This window comes from Capricornis sumatraensis, chromosome 2 (genome assembly GCF_032405125.1).
Source record: "Capricornis sumatraensis isolate serow.1 chromosome 2, serow.2, whole genome shotgun sequence".
Lineage (NCBI taxonomy): Eukaryota > Metazoa > Chordata > Mammalia > Artiodactyla > Bovidae > Capricornis > Capricornis sumatraensis.
Genome location: NC_091070.1, coordinates 128053269 through 128070744, shown reverse-complemented (window position 1 = coordinate 128070744; position 17476 = coordinate 128053269). Strand labels below are relative to the sequence as shown.

Here is a 17476-nt window from a genome sequence, read left to right as displayed (position 1 = left end):
TGGCTCAGATGGTAAAGAACCTGCCTGCAACGTGGAAGATCTGAGTTCAGTCCCTGGGTCAGGAAGGTCCCCTGGAGAAGGAAATGGCAATCCACTCCAGTACTCTTGCCTAAGAAATCCCAAGGACAGAGGAGCCTGGTTCATGGGGTTGCATGAACACAACAGAGCAAGTAACACTAGGCTACCAGAGGGTAAAGGGTTGGGGGAAGGGGAGGACAAAATGGGTAAAGGGGATCAACTGTGTGGTGACAGATGGAAATGAAATGTTTGGTGGTGAGCATGCTGCAGTGTTTACAGAAGTAGAAATATGTCGTGCTCATGAATTTATGAATGTTATAAACCAATGTTACCTCAATGAAAAACACATTAAAAATAAATACTAAAAAGGGAAATGAGGGCTTCCCTTGTGGTTCCATGGTAAAGAATCCAGCTGTCAAAGCAAGAGACATGAGTTCAGTCCTTGGGTCAGGAAAATTCCACATGCCACGGAGCAACTAAGCCTGTGTGTCACAACTGCTGAGTCTGTGCTCTAGAGCCCAGGAACCACAACTACCAAGCCAGCGCGCGGCAACTACTGAAGCCCACAGGCCGAGAGTCCGTGCTCCACAGTACGAGAAGCCGCAGCAGTGAGAAGCCCGTGCCCACAACTAGAGAGTAGCCCTTGCTTGCGGCAAACGGAGAAGAGCCTGTGACGCAAACAAGACCCAGCACAGCCAAAAATAAATAAGATACATTTTTTTAAAAAAAGATAAAGATGTAAGACGTCAGAGGATTGCAGGAGTCTGGTGAGGGAGGTGGTCTTGATTGGGACACTTTTCAGTGATTCCCAAATCAAGACACATAGGCCTATGACTTTGATCATTAGTTTTCCGTTTTCAGGAAGGGATTTTTTTCCCTAATGTTTATTTATTTATGTGGCTGTATTGGATCTTTTTTCCAGCATGCAAACTCTTAGCTGTGGCACGTGGGATCTAGTTCCTGGAGCAGGGATCAGACCCGCGCCCCCTTCACTGGGAGCCACTGGACCACCAGGGAAGTTCCCAGGAAGGGATCTTGAAAAAGAAATATTGAGAGAAAAAAAAAGACCAAGAAGAGGAAGAGCCTGGCAAAAGAGGAAGGGCTTTCTTATTACGCAGACGTCAGACAATAACACAGGCAGCCCGGGCAACCCACACACTTTCTCACTTTGCTCTCACTTCCGCCATCGTCTATTCCTTCCATTCTGACCCAGAGGAATGGGTACCTCCCAAGATGACACGTGCCACAACCCCTCACAGGATGCTGAGCTGAGCCAGGCCCCTGACTACATGGCCCCGGCAGCCAGTGCCATGCTTCCTGGGGGTGGTGTACAAGCCTGACACTTGGTGAGGGGTTAAATCTGAGGGTGGATGTTAGGAGACAACCCTGGTGGCACCCAAAAGCACTGGAGCCAAGGCTGAGATTTCCGGGCTCCTGCTTCTGGCCCCTTCACTGGACTACCTGTTGAGTGGCTGGTCCAGTTCCCTTCCCTCTCTGAGCCCCAGGCTTTTCATCTGTCTAATCAGACCTGGGTTCAATTCCTGGGTCGGGAAGATCCCCTGGAGAAGGAAATGGGAACCCACTCCAGTACTCTTGCCTGGAGAATCCCATGGACAGAGAAGCCTGCCATGGGGCCGCAAGAGGTGGATACAACTTAGTGACTGGACCACCAATGAGACCTCGGAGGACCCCTACAGCTTTGAATCTAGAAGGTAGAACTCAGCATAATATTTGGTGCCTTGGATAGGCGGTCAACACAAGTGGTTAAAAGCAAGCCCTCCCTCTAGAGAATACCTAAATTATGGATAAATTTTTCCTTTGAGTGAACATAAAACTTGGAAAAGCATTTCCAGGGACTCCCAACTATATGTAGAAAATAGACCACAGGCACCTGTCTTTTCACAGTGTGGTTGGTGGTCAAGAGGCCTCAGGGGCCACACTGCCTGGGTTTGAATCCTGGTCTGACTGACCTCAGACAAGTGCACGTCAGTTGTCTTGTTTCTGAGATAAGGAAAGTTCTAGGACCTGCTTGTCCCTTGGAGAGGGCTACCAGTGGAGACATTTTTTGGGAAGAGGGGCCAAGATGCAAAGATGGGTGTGACTAAAACCTAAGGTTGAAGGCTGAGGCTGAGGCTGTAGGGTAGACAGTTGATGGTGGAAAGGAGGTTCCAGTGGCTTTGCAAGAGGACACCCCCAGGAGGAGGACAGGGGTGGGAAGCACAAGGCAGTGTGGAAATGGGAGTGTAGAAGAAGGCAGATGACCGGGGGATGTGTACGTGGGGCAGAGCCTGGCTGAAGAGGGAGAAGGGAGAGACACAATGAGACAAGCTGTCTCAAGATTCCAAATTAAACTCTGGTTTAAGGGGCTTTCATAGATTCACTTCAGCTAGTGTCTGAAGCTAGTTCTTTGCTCGATCTTCCAAACAGGAAGCTGCCTTTTGACCTGGTAACTTCAGGTTCTGGGTAGAGAAACATAGAGTCCCGAGAGGAAGAAGTTGCGTACATAGCCTTTCAGCCTCCGAAGAGCTGAGCCCAGGCTGAGGAGCCGATGGGGAAGTCCTGCTTCAGGGTAGGAGGCCAGTCCCCTTCCTATTCTTTTTTTTTTTTTTTTGGCCAGCCACTCAGCTTGAGGGATCTTATTTCCCCGACCAGAGATCAAACCCGTGCCCCATGCAGTGGAAGCTCAGAGTCCTAACTGTTCGGTGTCTGATTAAAGCTTGGAGTCTTCCCCATCAGGGAAGTCCCAGTTCCTTAGTTTTTTTAGTAATGACAGTTTTATTAGGACATAATCCACATACTATACAATCCACCTATTTAAAGTGTACAGTTCAGTAATTTTAGTCTCATCAGAGTTAGGCAATCACTTCTAGAAGGTTTTCATCATCCCCCCCAAAGAAACCATGTACTCATGAACAATCACTCCCTCCCCACACCCAACATCCTCCTCCCAGCCCTATTTGGAAATTTTGTATAAATATAATTGTATAACATGTGATCTCTTTTTAAAAACTGGGGCGCAACACTCTCAGACATAAATCACAGCAGGATCCTCTATGATCCACCTCCCAGAATTCTGGAAATAAAAGCAAAAATAAACAAATGGGATCTAATTAAAATTAAAAGCTTCTGCACAACAAAGGAAACTATAAGCAAGGTGAAAAGACAGCCTTCTGAATGGGAGAAAATAATAGCAAATGAAGCAACTGACAAACAACTAATCTCAAAAATATACAAGCAACTTATGCAGCTCAATTCCAGAAAAATAAACGACCCAATCAAAAAATGGGCCAAAGAACTAAATAGACATTTCTCCAAAGAAGACATATGGATGGCTAACAAACACATGAAAAGATGCTCAACATCACTCATTATCAGAGAAATGCAAATCAAAACCACAATGAGGTACCACTTCACACCAGTCAGAATGGCTGCGATCCAAAAATCTGCAAGCAACAAATGCTGGAGAGGGTGTGGAGAAAAGGGAACCCTCCTACACTGTTGGTGGGAATGCAAACTAGTACAGCCACTATGGAGAACAGTGTGGAGATTCCTTAAAAAATTGCAAATAGAACTACCTTATGACCCAGCAATCCCACTGCTGGGTATACACACCGAGGAAACCAGAATTGAAAGAGACACATGTACCCCAATGTTCATCGCAGCACTGTTTATAATAGCCAGGACATGGAAACAACCTAGATGTCCATCAGCAGATGAATGGATAAGGAAGCTGTGGTACATATACACGATGGAGTATTACTCAGCCGTTAAAAAGAATTCATTTGAATCAGTTCTGATGAGATGGATGAAACTGGAACCGATTATACAGAGTGAAGTAAGCCAGAAAGAAAAACACCAATACAGTATACTAACACATATATATGGAATTTAGAAAGATGGCAATGACGACCCTGTATGCAAGACAGGAAAAAAGACACAGCTGTGTATAACGGACTTTTGGACTCAGAGAGAGAGGGAGAGGGCGGGATGATTTGGGAGAATGGCATTCTATCATGTATACTATCATGTAAGAATTGAATCGCCAGTCTATGTCTGACGCAGGATACAGCATGATTGGGGCTGGTGCATGGGGATCACCCACAGAGATGTTATGGGGAGGGAGGTGGGAGGGGGTTTCATGTTTGGGAACACATGTAAGAATTAAAGATTTTAAAATTTAAAAAAAAAAAATAAATAAAATAAAAACTGGGGCGCATGCATGTTCAGTTATGTCTGACTCTTTGTGACCCCATGGACTGTAGCCCGCCAGGCTCCTCTGTCCATGGAATTTTCCAGGCAAGAATACTGGAGTGGGTTGCCATTTCCCTCTCCAATATATTTGCTTTATAATGTTAGTTTCTCCTGTACAAAGAAGTGAGTCAGCTGTATGTGCACGTATATCCCCTCCCTCTTGGGCCTCCCTCCTACCCCCCAGTCCCTCCCCTCTAGGTCATCCAGAGCACTGAGCTGAGCGCGCCACACTGTACCGCAGGCTCCCGCTAGCTAGCTATTTCTCACATGGCAGTGCACGTGGGCTTCTTTCACTTAGTATATTTTTAAGGTTCATCCACTTTGTAGCATGAATCAGAACTTCAGTATTTTGAGTTTTGAAAAACGTTGTTTAATATTATACAAATACACCATAGGTATAGTCTGTTGTAAATATTATGTGGGTCAAGAAATAACAACGTTAACCCCCCTAAAGCCCTCATACCCCTTCACAGTCAGTATTCCCTCCCCACCCGCCAACCACCTAGAGTAAGAATGACTTTTTCTTTACCATGTATCATCAAACATTTGCATTACTAAAGACCTTTGAGTATCATTCCATTGTATGGATAGACCACATTTCATTGGTCTATTCATCCATGTATGTGTATTTGGAGTATTTCCATTGTTTGGCTGCTGTGAATAATGACCTATGAACATCCGTGTGCAAGTTTTTGTCTGGACGCATTTCTCTTGGGTATATTCCAATGGGTGGGATTGCTGGGTCTTATGGTTACCTCCTTCTTCCTTTGGATACACTTCCATTTTAAGACGTGGCGTATATCCCACAAGTGATCACAGGTCTGCCTGCTCTGCCACACTATGAGCTTTCTTCATCTTGAATACCCTGCCAAACCTAGTACTTGTGTGTGTATGTGTGTGTGCAAAGTTACACAGTCATGTTTGACTCTTTGCAACCTCAGGAACTGCAGCTCACCAGGCTCCTCTGTCCATGAGATTCTCCAGGCAAGAATACTGAAGTGGGTTGCCATGCCCTCCTCCAGGGGATCTTCCCGACCCAGAGATTGAACCTGCATCTCCGCATCTCCCGTACTGCAGGCAGATTCTTTAGCACTGAGTCACCAGGGAAGACCAACCTAGCACCTAGAAAGCACTGAACTATGGTAAGGGGCCCTCCACTGCTTCAGATTATGCTTCCGGGCAAAATAAGAAGAGGTCTGTGAACTGACCATCCAATCTCCCAGGAGGGCCTGGCAAGCTTGATCTCGGCAAGATCTTGGTAAGCTTGGCAAGTAGTGAGAGTGAAAGCCTGACTGACCTGTGTTCAAGGAAGAATGGGGAGAGAAGAGTCAGAAAAAGAAAGTACAGATCATTCCTTTGAGGAACTTTTCATAAAGAGAGCAGAAAAGTGAGACAAGACCTGGATGGGAAAGTGTAGTCAAGAGTATTTTGTTTTTTCTTAAAGATATGAGAAATGACAGTATGTATGATGTCATAGAAAGGTAAGAGCTGATGATGGGAGAGAGGGGTGGGCAAAGACAAGAGTGATGTCCTTATGTAGATGAGGAGAGACGGGATCCAGTGCAGAAGCAGTGTGAATGGTCCACCCCCTGAAAGTCACGTGGAAACCCTAACTCCTGCTGTGACTATATTTGGAGGTAAGGACTGGGAGGAGGGGATACAGGTTAAATGAGGTCATAAGGGGAGGCCCGCAATCCAACAGAACTGGTGCCCTTCTTCAAGGAACAGATACCAGAGCTCTTCTCCCTGCCATGTGGGGACATAGCCAGACAGGAAGAGACCTTACCAGGAACCACACTGGCCGGCATCTGATCTGGGGCTTAGCCTCTAGAACTAGGACAAATACATTTCTGTTTTTTAAGTCACCCAGTCTACGGTATTTTGTTATGGCAGCCCAAGCAGACTAAGACAAGTGGAGAGATTGGTTTTAGGAGGAGTGAGACGAGTTCACCCACAGTAACAGGAGGGGAGGCAAGGCACATGGGTGCTGACGCAGCTGGGTGGGAGGTGTGGGAGGGCGGGGAGTGGGAAAAGGGGTCTCCTCAGTGCTTTTTTTCAGTGATATAGGAAGCACAATGAGAAGTTGAGAATGAGGACACAGCGTTATGGGTGTGAGAAGAGCAATGAGGAAGCAGCGAATGGACCAGCGTGATCCAACGAGGACCTCTGAGAAACACTGGGAATCCCTTTAAGGTGTGCTGTCACTGAAGTGAAACTCATCAGCCAGGTGGTATGTTTTTCTCCAGGATGTTTAGCAGTTTGACTGGAGGGAAGGTAACTAGTACAAGTGACTATAACCGCAGCTGGGGGCTGGCCAAGTATAGGGGTAAAGAGTGAGGGTGGAGTTGCCCTGTTGAACACTGTAGACCCCAAAGAGTGAGGAGAAGGAGGGCTCAAAGAGGATGAGTGCCAGGGTAGAGGCAGGGTGGCCAGCTTGCAGGTCCTGGTGGGACCGCTGGAGTTTTGGATTAGGGCCCCTTGGGGGTGTGGTGTGGAAGACAGCAAGCAAAGAGGGCATGCTATCGCTAGTGAGGGGCTGCTAAGGGAGGGGGTGGCTAAGATACTGAGGGGCTGTGATATTGCTGAAAAGGCCAGGAGCGGGGCCCAGGCGGTGCTGGGAAAGGAAGCTGAGATCCCTGGGGGAGACCATGCCAGGGTATTGGAAGCTGCAGGTTTTGAAAACACTCCAGTTCTGAAAGGGGCAGGGTTGAGAGTGGTTTCCACCTGGTGTTAAAATCTTCATGGCATGAGGAATAACAAAGATAACTCAGAAAAGGGCTGTTGGGTGGTGTGGGTCTGCTGGCGTGAGCATCAGAGCTGGAGAAGGAGCAACGGTCTGGAAGCAGAGGTGAGCCAGGAGGATGCCGCTCCTCCCCTGAGCCCACTGTACAAAGTGCACAGGAGAGGAGCGCTGGCCCTCAGGATGGCTGCCAGGGCTCATGAGAACAGAAAGGGGACGTGGACATTCATTAAAGAGGATACAAGGGGTTTTACTGGTGATAGATGGGGTCAGAAAAGGCCAGGGAGACCATATGGGGACCAAAGTATGGAAGATAAAGGAAATTCTGGGAGTTGCTTCGCCATATACATACACATACTTACATTATTTACAAAGATTTACATCTCTAGAAAAATACAATTTATAATAAACAAGGAACAAGATAGCATCCAGTTATGTTCAGTGTGGGTGACAGAGTAGAAGCTAATGCCTGTTATGTGTTAGTCCTTGTTTCTTCTAGGAAACATTACTTCTCATAAACGGTCCATTTCAGGCAGACTTTCAGAGTTTCCTCAAGGAGAAGGTAATATATGAATGGTAAATCAGATGCCTTCCCGAAGCGACTGAAATAACTTAATTACCATGTGTTCCATTTCATCTTCTGTTACCAAACAACAGGCACTATAAAAGAAATATCTCATATTAGAATAAAACACAGTCAATCTGTGCTGCAGTATATGAGTCTAAATGACCCTCTTATTCTAATGCAGGCAGCCCTTTTGTAATAAACCCATCAAAAGCAAGAGTTCTAGGGAGAAGAGGTGGAGGGAGACTGGTCTTATGGGATGGTAGCTGGAGATCTGCCAGGAGTGCTGTCCTGGTGCACAGCACAAATTCAGAGTCCCAGCTTCTCAAACCAACTCAGTCTTGATCTTTCTACACTTGTGCTTTTTGCGTTTTGTTTTTCATCTGACATTTACTCTTCTATGTGACACATAAAAGGATTTTAACTTTTTCTTTGTTTCTTCAAATATTTTCTAAGTATGCTGTCATTTTTAAAGTAACTTCTCTTCACTACTTTAAGATGGAGTTTTTTTTATCAGATGTGTAATTCCTGTACTAAATAGTACTTGATTATTATTTTCATTATGATGTTTGCCAACTGTAGGATGGGAGAGAACTTATTTGACATCTTGCCATGTGCTGAATGGCTTGAGAGAGTAGACTTGCGGATAACGTGAGTGGAATAATGACGTTAGTGTAATTACTGAGCCTATGACATGAACTATTTCTTTTATGAAGAATTAGGGCTCACTTTCTTCATGCTGAATTGAATCCTGGTATCCCCAAATAACAGACCTGAGCTCGTAAGACCCATAGGTAAACCGTCACCCCTTCTAACAGCCATCTCCTTTGCCACAAGAATATCCTGGCCATGGTTTTCTTCTTTCAGCTTCTCTTCCTGATTATTCATCTTTGTGGTGATGACAGAACACCCTTGAGTGACTCAGAGGAAATCAACTCAGCTACAGCCCTGCCTGACAAAGTTCCTTCAAACTGAGAAAAGGTCATTTCATGGCTTTTTTTTTTTGGTCTTCCCCACAGTCTGTATTTCCATAGAACAGATCAGACCAGGGTTCCAAAAGATCTGCATGAGTTTGGTAAAAGGAGTTCATAAAAAATCAGTGCTGGACATGAAAAGATGTTCAGGATCATTAGTCATTAGCAAAATACAAATTAAAACCACAACAAATTCTTGTTTTATATCTTCTAGTTTGGGGAAAGTTAAAGAAATTTGACAATAAAAAAAAATTAGTGCTGGGATCAGAGGGGTTAGGTAAAGGAAATAGGCCTTTTCCTTACTAAGAATCTTGTTGTTTAGTTTCTGAGTCATGTCTGACTCGTTTGTGACCCCACAGACTGCAGCACACCAGGCTTCCCTGTCTTTCACTATCTCCCGGAGCTTGCTCAAACTCATGTCCATTGATTTGGTGATGCCATCCAACCATCACATTCTCTGTCACCCCCTTCTCCTGCCTTCAATCTTTTCCAGCATCAGGGTCATTTCCAATGAATCAGCTCTTCGAATCAGATGGTCAAAGTATTGGAGCTTCAGCATCAGTCTTTCCAATGAGTATTCAGGGTTGATTTCCTTTAGGATTGACTGGTTTGATCTCCTTGCTATCTAAGGGACTCTCAAGAGTCTTCTCTAGCACCATAATTTGAAAGCATCAATTCTTCAGTGCTCAGCCTAATTCTTTACGGTCCAAATCTCACATCCGTATATGGCTACTCACAGAGATGTGACAATTTTGCATTTCTTTCTGGTTATGCTTGTCCCCCATACCTCCCCCTGCCCTGCCCCTCCACCACATCTGTTAACCCTTTAATAACTGAGTTTAGGAAACTCCCCTCTGCAGCCACAGTGGGCTCTTTCAATCCAAAAGGCATTCTTAAATAGGTAAGAAACACACAAAATACAAAATCTGAACAGCCAACAAAAATATACCAAGAAAAGTAAGCTCCTCTCCCACACCCAGCCCCAAGCTACCTATTTATTCCTCAGGATGTTACCCTGAGATGTCAGTTTTCTCTTCCTAGCTCATCATCCCAAGGCAATATTTTTCATGAAAAATTCTCGTGCCACAGAACCTACAAATGCCTCCCTACTCCCATATCACTCATTTTAATGCTCTTGACTTCCAAATATTTTCTTGCAAATATGGCCTCTTTCACCACTTCTTCAATTTGATGCGAAGCAGGCGGACCTCTTTATCAATAACGATGCTATGTTTGGTTCCCGCCTATGTCTCTGCCTCTGCTGCTTCTCCCAGCTGGAACGCCTTTCCCTCTCTGCTCTTGCTTTGAAGATCTAGCTCACATCGTACTCCTTTCAAAGTCTTCATGATTCTTTTTCTTTCCCTCCCCCTTGCTGGTTGCCTAGCCCTGATCGTCCATTCCAGTCCATCACCATGGGCTTCTTGCCTAAGTCCTGTTTCTTACATGCCCATCCATTCTCCCCAGTGTGACCTTAAGTTTCTCAGAGGTAGGATCCCTAATATACACTTTCTCTGAATCTCATACAGCGTCTAGCCTCACTGGGTACACTGATCTCAAGGCATCGGCTCACACAGTGCCTGCCACCTAGTCATCTCCATAAGAGTGCTTGTTGAAAGAATGAAGGAGCAGGTAAAGGAACGAGGCCTGGACTACACCGTCACCTTTCTCAGTGGCCCTGGATGACAGCCCGCGCATGAACAACATGCCCTGTCACTGTTCATGAAGGCCACACCTCCACTGTTACCATCAGGATCTCAGCAGAGGCCCTGCCTAGGATCTCACCCTCACCTGCCCTCACAAGCACTGCTTCAGATCTCAACGCCGCCCCCGCCCCCGACCATAACCTCCAGGTCTTCTGCCGCTGCCCCCACACTCCTAGCACACCTGCCTCTCACCTCATCCATGGGCTGTTGATCCCTTTCCACCCTCTCTCCACGGGGCCTCCTAGCCCACCAAGCCCTGGTGGCCTCAGTACCCCTGCCCAGCCTGCACCCTGCAGCTGGCTGAGCTGTCTTCTAGAATCCCTTGTCCCAGGCCTTCTGCAGTAGCTGACTTGCCAGGTGACTTGGTCACTGTCCTGGCCAGCAGCTGGAGGGAAAGAAACCTCCCAGCCCACCCAGTGGTCCAAGGTACCACTGCTCTCAGGCCAACACTGCCATGCAGTGATGGCTCCATCACCCTACTCCAGCCACTCAGCCAGTGGCTTTCATGAAAGCCAGCCAACTCGCTCAGCCAAGCCAAAGGTCGTGGCCACCGCCCTCCTCCTTTGCCTCCCTGAGGCTCTAATGCATGGCCTTTTCCCTTGGATCCATAACGCGGTGTTCCTCCTGGACTCCTCCACCTCGCCCTCCACTTGAGGGCCTCTGGTTTCTATTTCTCGGTGACCTCAGATGCTCTGGCAAGCCGTTACTGTCCTGACAAAGGTGCTCCCCAACTTGTAACCTTAGCCCCAGCCCCTATAGCCACTTCTCCAATTAGGTGCTGGATATCTCTACCCACATAATGTGCCTGCACCCCAAACTCGGCCTGACTGAGCACAAATCCACCTTTCCAAACAAGGGCTCCATCTGACTCCTGCTATGTCTGGCAGTGCTGCCAAGAGTTGAAATTCCTGTTGCTTTTGGCTCCTTTCTTGAAGAAGAGTCATAACCAAAACAGCTATTTATTGGGCACCATTATGAGCCAGTCCTCCTCCAATGTGGGAGACCTAGGTTTGATCCCTGGGTTGAAAAGATCCCCTGGAGGAGAGGGCATGGCAACCCACTCCAGTATTCTCGCCTAGAGAATCCCATGGACAGAGGAACCTGGTGGGCTACAGTCCATGGGGTCATCATGAGTCAGACACGATTGAGCTACTAAGCACAGCACAACATGAGCCAGTCACTCTGAAGCATTTTGATTACACCAACTTGCTTGGTGGCTTCCCTGGTGGGTCAGATGGCAAGGCGTCTGTCTGCAATGCAGGAAACCTGGGTTTGATCTCTGGGTTGGGAAGATCCCCTGGAGAAAGAAGTGGCAGCCCACTCCAGTACTCTTGCCTAGAAAATCCCATGGATGGAGGAGCCCCTGGTAGGCTACAGTCCATGGAGTCGCAAAGAGCTGGATACAACTCAGCGACTTCACTTTCACTTTCACCTTGCTTGTACATATTGTTATTTCCATGCTACTATGACCTAAACTATCATTATTTCTATACTATTGTTATGCCCATTTTCCACAGAAGAAACTTGAGGTGCAGTGGGGTTCATTGACTTGTCCAAGTCCTATGAGAGATGGAGTTACCACTGAACCCCAGGGAGCCAGGTGCCAGACTGCATTCTCTGCTGAGACTCTGTTTATACAATATCCACACTTTCCCTGAAGTCTATCCCTCTTTCATTTGTGCCACAATCACACCGATACAGCTTCTCTTCTGCTTGGCTAGATTATTTCATTTATCCACTAACCAGTGTCCCCATGTTTTGCCTCTTGTCTATTTATTCACTGTATGCTTTACCAATACAGACAACGTCCCAAAGCATAGCTCTGCTCAAAAATCCTCAGTGGTTTCCCAGAGAGAGATCACTGAACCTCTTGGTAGCTCTCTCTCAGTATCCTGGCCTGGCTCAACCCCTATCCCATCAAAATATGCTGCCCCAAAAGGGGTGACTTGCCACCCCCAACCCTGCCCTTTCCAGCCCTGAGCTTTACTCTTCCTCGAATTCCTAAAAGTCTAGCTCATCAGCCTCTGCCTCCTGACCACGGGGATTCTGCAAGGACAGGGACTTCTGGATCTCCTTAAGGCAACTTCCTTCACCCATGGCAACCATTCATTGTGTTTGAATCCTATCTTTTGTTCATGATGCAGGCCCAGCTCTGACCCTGGCTCCCTAATGAACCTTATCCTTGGCTCCATTTTCCTGGGATGGAAGAAGGAGGGAGTATATTTTTGGTGGTTAACAGGATAACCCATGGAGTCTGAAGACCTAGATTTGAGTCCCAGCTCTACCATTTATGAGTCACGTGACTTGACTTCTCCAAGTCTTCCATTTGATGTCTCTAAACAAGCTGTAATGATACCCCCTTGCAAGGCTTGATGAGAGGATTGAATGAGATGTTACATGGAAAGTGAATGGTTGGTACTTAATGAGTAACCTGCTGGTATTACTTATTACTGTTCAAGGCAACTAACTGACAGACAAGTAGAACCTGGGTCCCCAAGGAACAGGCCCTCTACATGGGGGTTGTTCTGCTTTTAATACATGATACATAACTTGCCCACTGAGCAGTCTATGGGTTACTTACCTAGGCCCCTGAGTTTCGTTGGCTACGACGTCCCAGAAAACCTACAAATGAAGACATTTTTGTCTCAATTAAAGAGCTGAAAAAAAAAGCTGAAATGTGGGGTTGCTGGCTAGAGGCCTGAACTGGGAAAACTCAAGAACACAGCCCTGTCGAGCTGGTCTTTCCTACTCTCTTAAATGCTCACATCAAATTGGCTACTGAGTTGAGCCAAAGAGTTGTTCAAAAATTGGTCATCAGATGATAGAAAAACAAAAACTGTTGATGAATGTTTTTTTCTATAGCAACTTTGCATGAAGCTAAAGATGGAGGGAAGGCTAGAATATCCTGGACCAGCGATCCCCAATGGGGATATAATGTGAGCCACCTAAGTACTTATATATGCTTACTAGCCACATGATACAGTAAAAAGAAATGGATGAAATTAATTTTATTAACTACCCCAACATATCAAAAATATTACCGTAACATATAATCAGTATAAACATTATTAATGAGATACTTTACATTCCTTTTTAAATAAGAAGTCCTACAAATCTAGTGTTTATTTTATACTGATGGCACATCTCAGTTTGGACTCTCATATTTAACTGTTTGAAAAGCCACATGTGGCTACTATTTTGGACAGCACCAGTTTGGATGTTAAGATATGGTCTCACATGTATCCCTCAGTTGCCTCCCCATCAAAGGCACCAGTTAGCCTGGAGCCATGCTGATGATCCGGCAGCTGAGTCCACAAGGTTGAATGAGCTTGTAAAAGTGTCAACTACAACTAGCTGATGGATCTGTGTACATTCAACTCTCTCCCGTTTTGATGGCTCCATGCCAAATACCTCATCTTTCCAATTACTGGCTTTAGGATTGAGATGCTTGCTGAAGTAATTATTGGTTACTTTTGGCGGGGGGTGGATATATGGTGCAATCAGTATTGACCACTGGGGTAAGTTTCCTTCCATTGAATAAAGGTTTGTTTTTGTTTGTTGTAATAAGTTAAGTCAGTCAGTTGTTTTGAAGTTATATGGGTACACAGGGCTCTTTTTTTAGGCTCAGGAGTTGTGATCATAGACATCTTACCTCCCTACCCCCCAAAAAACACATATGAGTAGAAAATTACTTTGGTTTCTGGTACCAATCTGTTAAAGACATTATTAACTATACTACTGCTATTTGGGGATTAAAAATAACTTTTTGAAAGAACACTTGAGTTCCTTGATGTTTTACTTATTGGTAATGATGCCTTAAAACCTTCTTCAGCTGATTTTTTTATAACTTGGTTAGAGGAGATTCAGTTGACTGACAGTCAATTACTTAGAGATCTACATGGTATTTGAAACCTATAATATAGAAATGGTATCTTTGGGAAATCACATTCTAGGGCCAATACCCCAAAACAGACTAGGTCAGTACTGGCCTATAATAGAACTTTCTGAAGTGATGGAATTGTTCTCTATTTGATCTAACATGGTAGCCACTAGCCATCTGTGAGCACTTGAAATGTGGCTAGTATGACTGAGGAACTAAATTTTAAATTCTGTTTAATCTTCATTGATTAAATTTTATATTTAGATTATTACATGTGGCTATAACACACCGTACTGAACAGTGCAGGTCTAGGGAAACTGAAATCTAGTTTGTGAACTTGATTAAAGACACAAGTATGAAATGACCTGGATCCAGGATGCCTTCACCTTGTGGAAACCTTACTCTTCAACAATCCCTATGGGAGCGACAAATTGTAAATTTCCTTTTGGCGAAGGCTGATACGGAAACTGTTAGGGCTTCAAGAACCCCCTAGTCTGAAATTTACAGACTGGTCATCATCCTCTAGGACTTAAGGAGGGGTTTCTTGTCTCCAGGAAAGAATAGACTGGGACAGGGTCACCAGTTCTCCAGGACATATGGGTTGCCTTCCGGATTGGTCCGAGATCTCAGGAGGCTGAGGAAGGCAATACAGGTAATACCATGTCAGCTTTACCCTCTCCACATCACCTGACTCAGTAAAAACTCCTTCTTACCTCGGACTTGCTTCTGGGTTGTAAGTCATGGGAATTATGACCACAGCAGCCAAGAGTAAGAGTTTTGTTGTTTTTTTTGCAAAGTCTGGCTTGGAGACCAGAAGTGTAATGTACGTTGAGGCAGACCATAGACAGGAGGCTGTGGAATGGTCTCAAGTATTATTGGCTGTGTTCCCACTCCTGTAATGGTCTCTACAGCCCAAGGATTCCTACCGCCTCAGGATAATGCAGAATCTCAGGGAACCCCAGCCAACAAGTACAACAAAAAAGGTTTTGCGAAACAACTAAAATGTCAAACTTTGTTTTCATCTTCAAATTAATCATTTTCTGGCCTTGAAAAACCAATTCCCATTTGAAAACTTTTTTTTTTAAGGAAAAAAGTATACATACATTTTAAAAACAGCAAGCCACATATTACTGCTGGCAGTATGGCAAAAAGCACATACCTATGCCTTGCATAATCTGGAAAAAAAAAAAGAAATACAATTAGCTGAACTGACCAAAACAGATACAGCTGATCCTCCTTATATGCAGATTTCATATTTGTGATTTACCTATTCACTACAATTTATTTGCATTCCTCAAACCAATACCTGCAGTACTTTCATAGTCATACGCTGACACAGGCAACAAAATGCTGAAAACTGTTGTTCCCAACTGAGGGTCAAGGCGAAACTCTGCCCTCATGTTTCGGACCTTGTACTGTAGACACGATCCTATTTGTGATCTCTTTAGTGCCATGTGTTCCACATTTTGTGCTTTTTTGTTGCCTATTTCACTGTCTAAACTGGCCCTCAAAAACAGTGCTGAAATGCCAGAAGGACCATAATTGATGCTTAAATGAAGTTTATTTAACACGTGTATTCTCTCTATAAGACACACAGTATTTCCCAAGCACAAGCAGGCTGTGTATGTCATAGAGAGAATACACATGTTAGATAAGCTTCGTTTAGGCATCAGTTATGGTCCTGCTGGCTGTGAATTTCACCATTCATGCATTAATCACATATATTAAATACTGTGTCTTTGAACAGAAACACACATAAAACAAGGTTCTATATAGATTCCTTTTCAAACGTGATCAGAGACTTGCAGGAACCTAACCCTATATCTCCCCTGGGAGGAATGCTTCAATATTCACTAATTCTGTGTTCACAGTGACTTAATAAAACATAACTAGGTGAATAAGTGGCTTCCCTGATAGCTCAGTTGGTCAAGAATCCACCTGCAATGTGGGAGACCCCGGTTCGATTTCTGGGTCGGGAAGATCCCCTGGAGAAGGGATAGGCTACCCACTTCAGTATTCTTGGGCTTCCCTGGTGGCTCAGCTGGTAAAGAATCTGCCTGCAATGCAGAAGACCTGGGTTCGATCCCTGGGTTGGGAAGATCCCCTGGAAAAGGGAAAAGCTACCTACTCCAGTATTCTGGCCTGGAGAATTCCATGGACAGTCCATGGGGTCGCAAAGTGTCGGATATGACTGAGCGACTCACTTCACTTTCACTGTGAATAAGTAAATTTATATGCACAAGGTTGATACATAACAGGTCCAGTGCTTTTTATTAAAAGCAGCAAGTATTTCACTATTTGGCCATCCCATCCTGCCACTGGCAGCACAACTTGGCATCGCGTGCTTGGCAGGGCAATGTGGCAGCCGTGCACAGCAAGCCTTAGAAGTGTTTACCATAGAGCAGCTGACCCTGTCCTAATGATGTGCCTACAGTCTCCCTGAATCACTGCCACAACGCTGGATTAGTGAGTGATCTAATGTTTCAGAGACTCAGGTTTCTCTCGACCTGAGAAATATGCCTCCTGGGGCAACTGTGAGCATTAATTGAATCAATACATGTAAGAGGTGATTAGCTATTGTGTGCTCAGTTGCTCAGTCATGTCCAACTCTTTGTGACCATATAGACTGCAGTCCACCAGGTTCCTCAGTCCATGGGATTTCCCAGGCAAGAGTACTGGAGTGGGGTGCCATTTCCTACTCCAAGGGATCTTCCCAACCCAGGGATTGAAGCTGAGTCTCCTGCATTGGCAGGTGGATTCTTTAACAGTGCGTCACCTGGGAAGCCTGTTAGCTATTACCATCAACCTATTGGAATCTCTACTAATGTCCTTTGATTCTGCAGTTCCATCTCTAAGATGCTAACCTACAGACAGAATCAGTGATGTGCCTCTCTTCTCCGTCCAAAAAAGGCGCAAAGATATTTACTACAGCCTTACAATATCAAAAAGATAAAACAACCAAAGTGTCCACAACAAAAAATAATGATGGTTCATCAGGTGGACTCTATCCACCTACCAAAAATCTAAGGGCAGAACACAGAGGATATGGCAAAACAATCACCACACATTGCTAAGGGAGAGGGTAGGGTCACTAACAGCAAATACAACATTTATAAGAGACAGGGGAGAGGAGGGGAGGGGAGGAAAGGGAAGAGGAGACAGAAAATGAATGAATGAATGAGAATATGAACACACCCCCTTTCCTCTTAGTTGGAGCACAGGTGGGTTAGAATGAATAGGCACTGGTTTGATTTGAGAGGTCCCTGGTTAGGAACTGTTAAGTTGTCCCACATACCTATTCTCTCCTCTTTAGTAAAAGAATTCAGATTTGCAGCTGGGCATACC

At 45.2% G+C, this 17476-nt stretch overlaps 1 protein-coding gene across 2 annotated transcripts in view; it reads right to left on the bottom strand.

Moving 5' to 3' along the window:
• Nucleotides 1-4785: 4785 nt before the first annotated feature.
• CD58 (CD58 molecule) overlaps nucleotides 4786-17476 on the bottom strand; it is a 49581-nt gene continuing 36890 nt past the window's right edge. Inside the window, exons 4-6 of one of the 2 annotated variants that reach the window (XM_068964254.1) lie at nucleotides 15235-15306; nucleotides 12833-12873; nucleotides 4786-7669 (exon numbers count right to left, since the gene is read on the bottom strand). In XM_068964254.1, the coding sequence (XP_068820355.1) occupies nucleotides 12833-12873; nucleotides 15235-15306 (113 nt within the window). In that variant the 3' untranslated portion in view covers nucleotides 4786-7669. The remainder of the gene's footprint in view (nucleotides 7670-12832; nucleotides 12874-15234; nucleotides 15307-17476) is intronic. The other variant, XM_068964256.1, reaches the window with a different exon arrangement.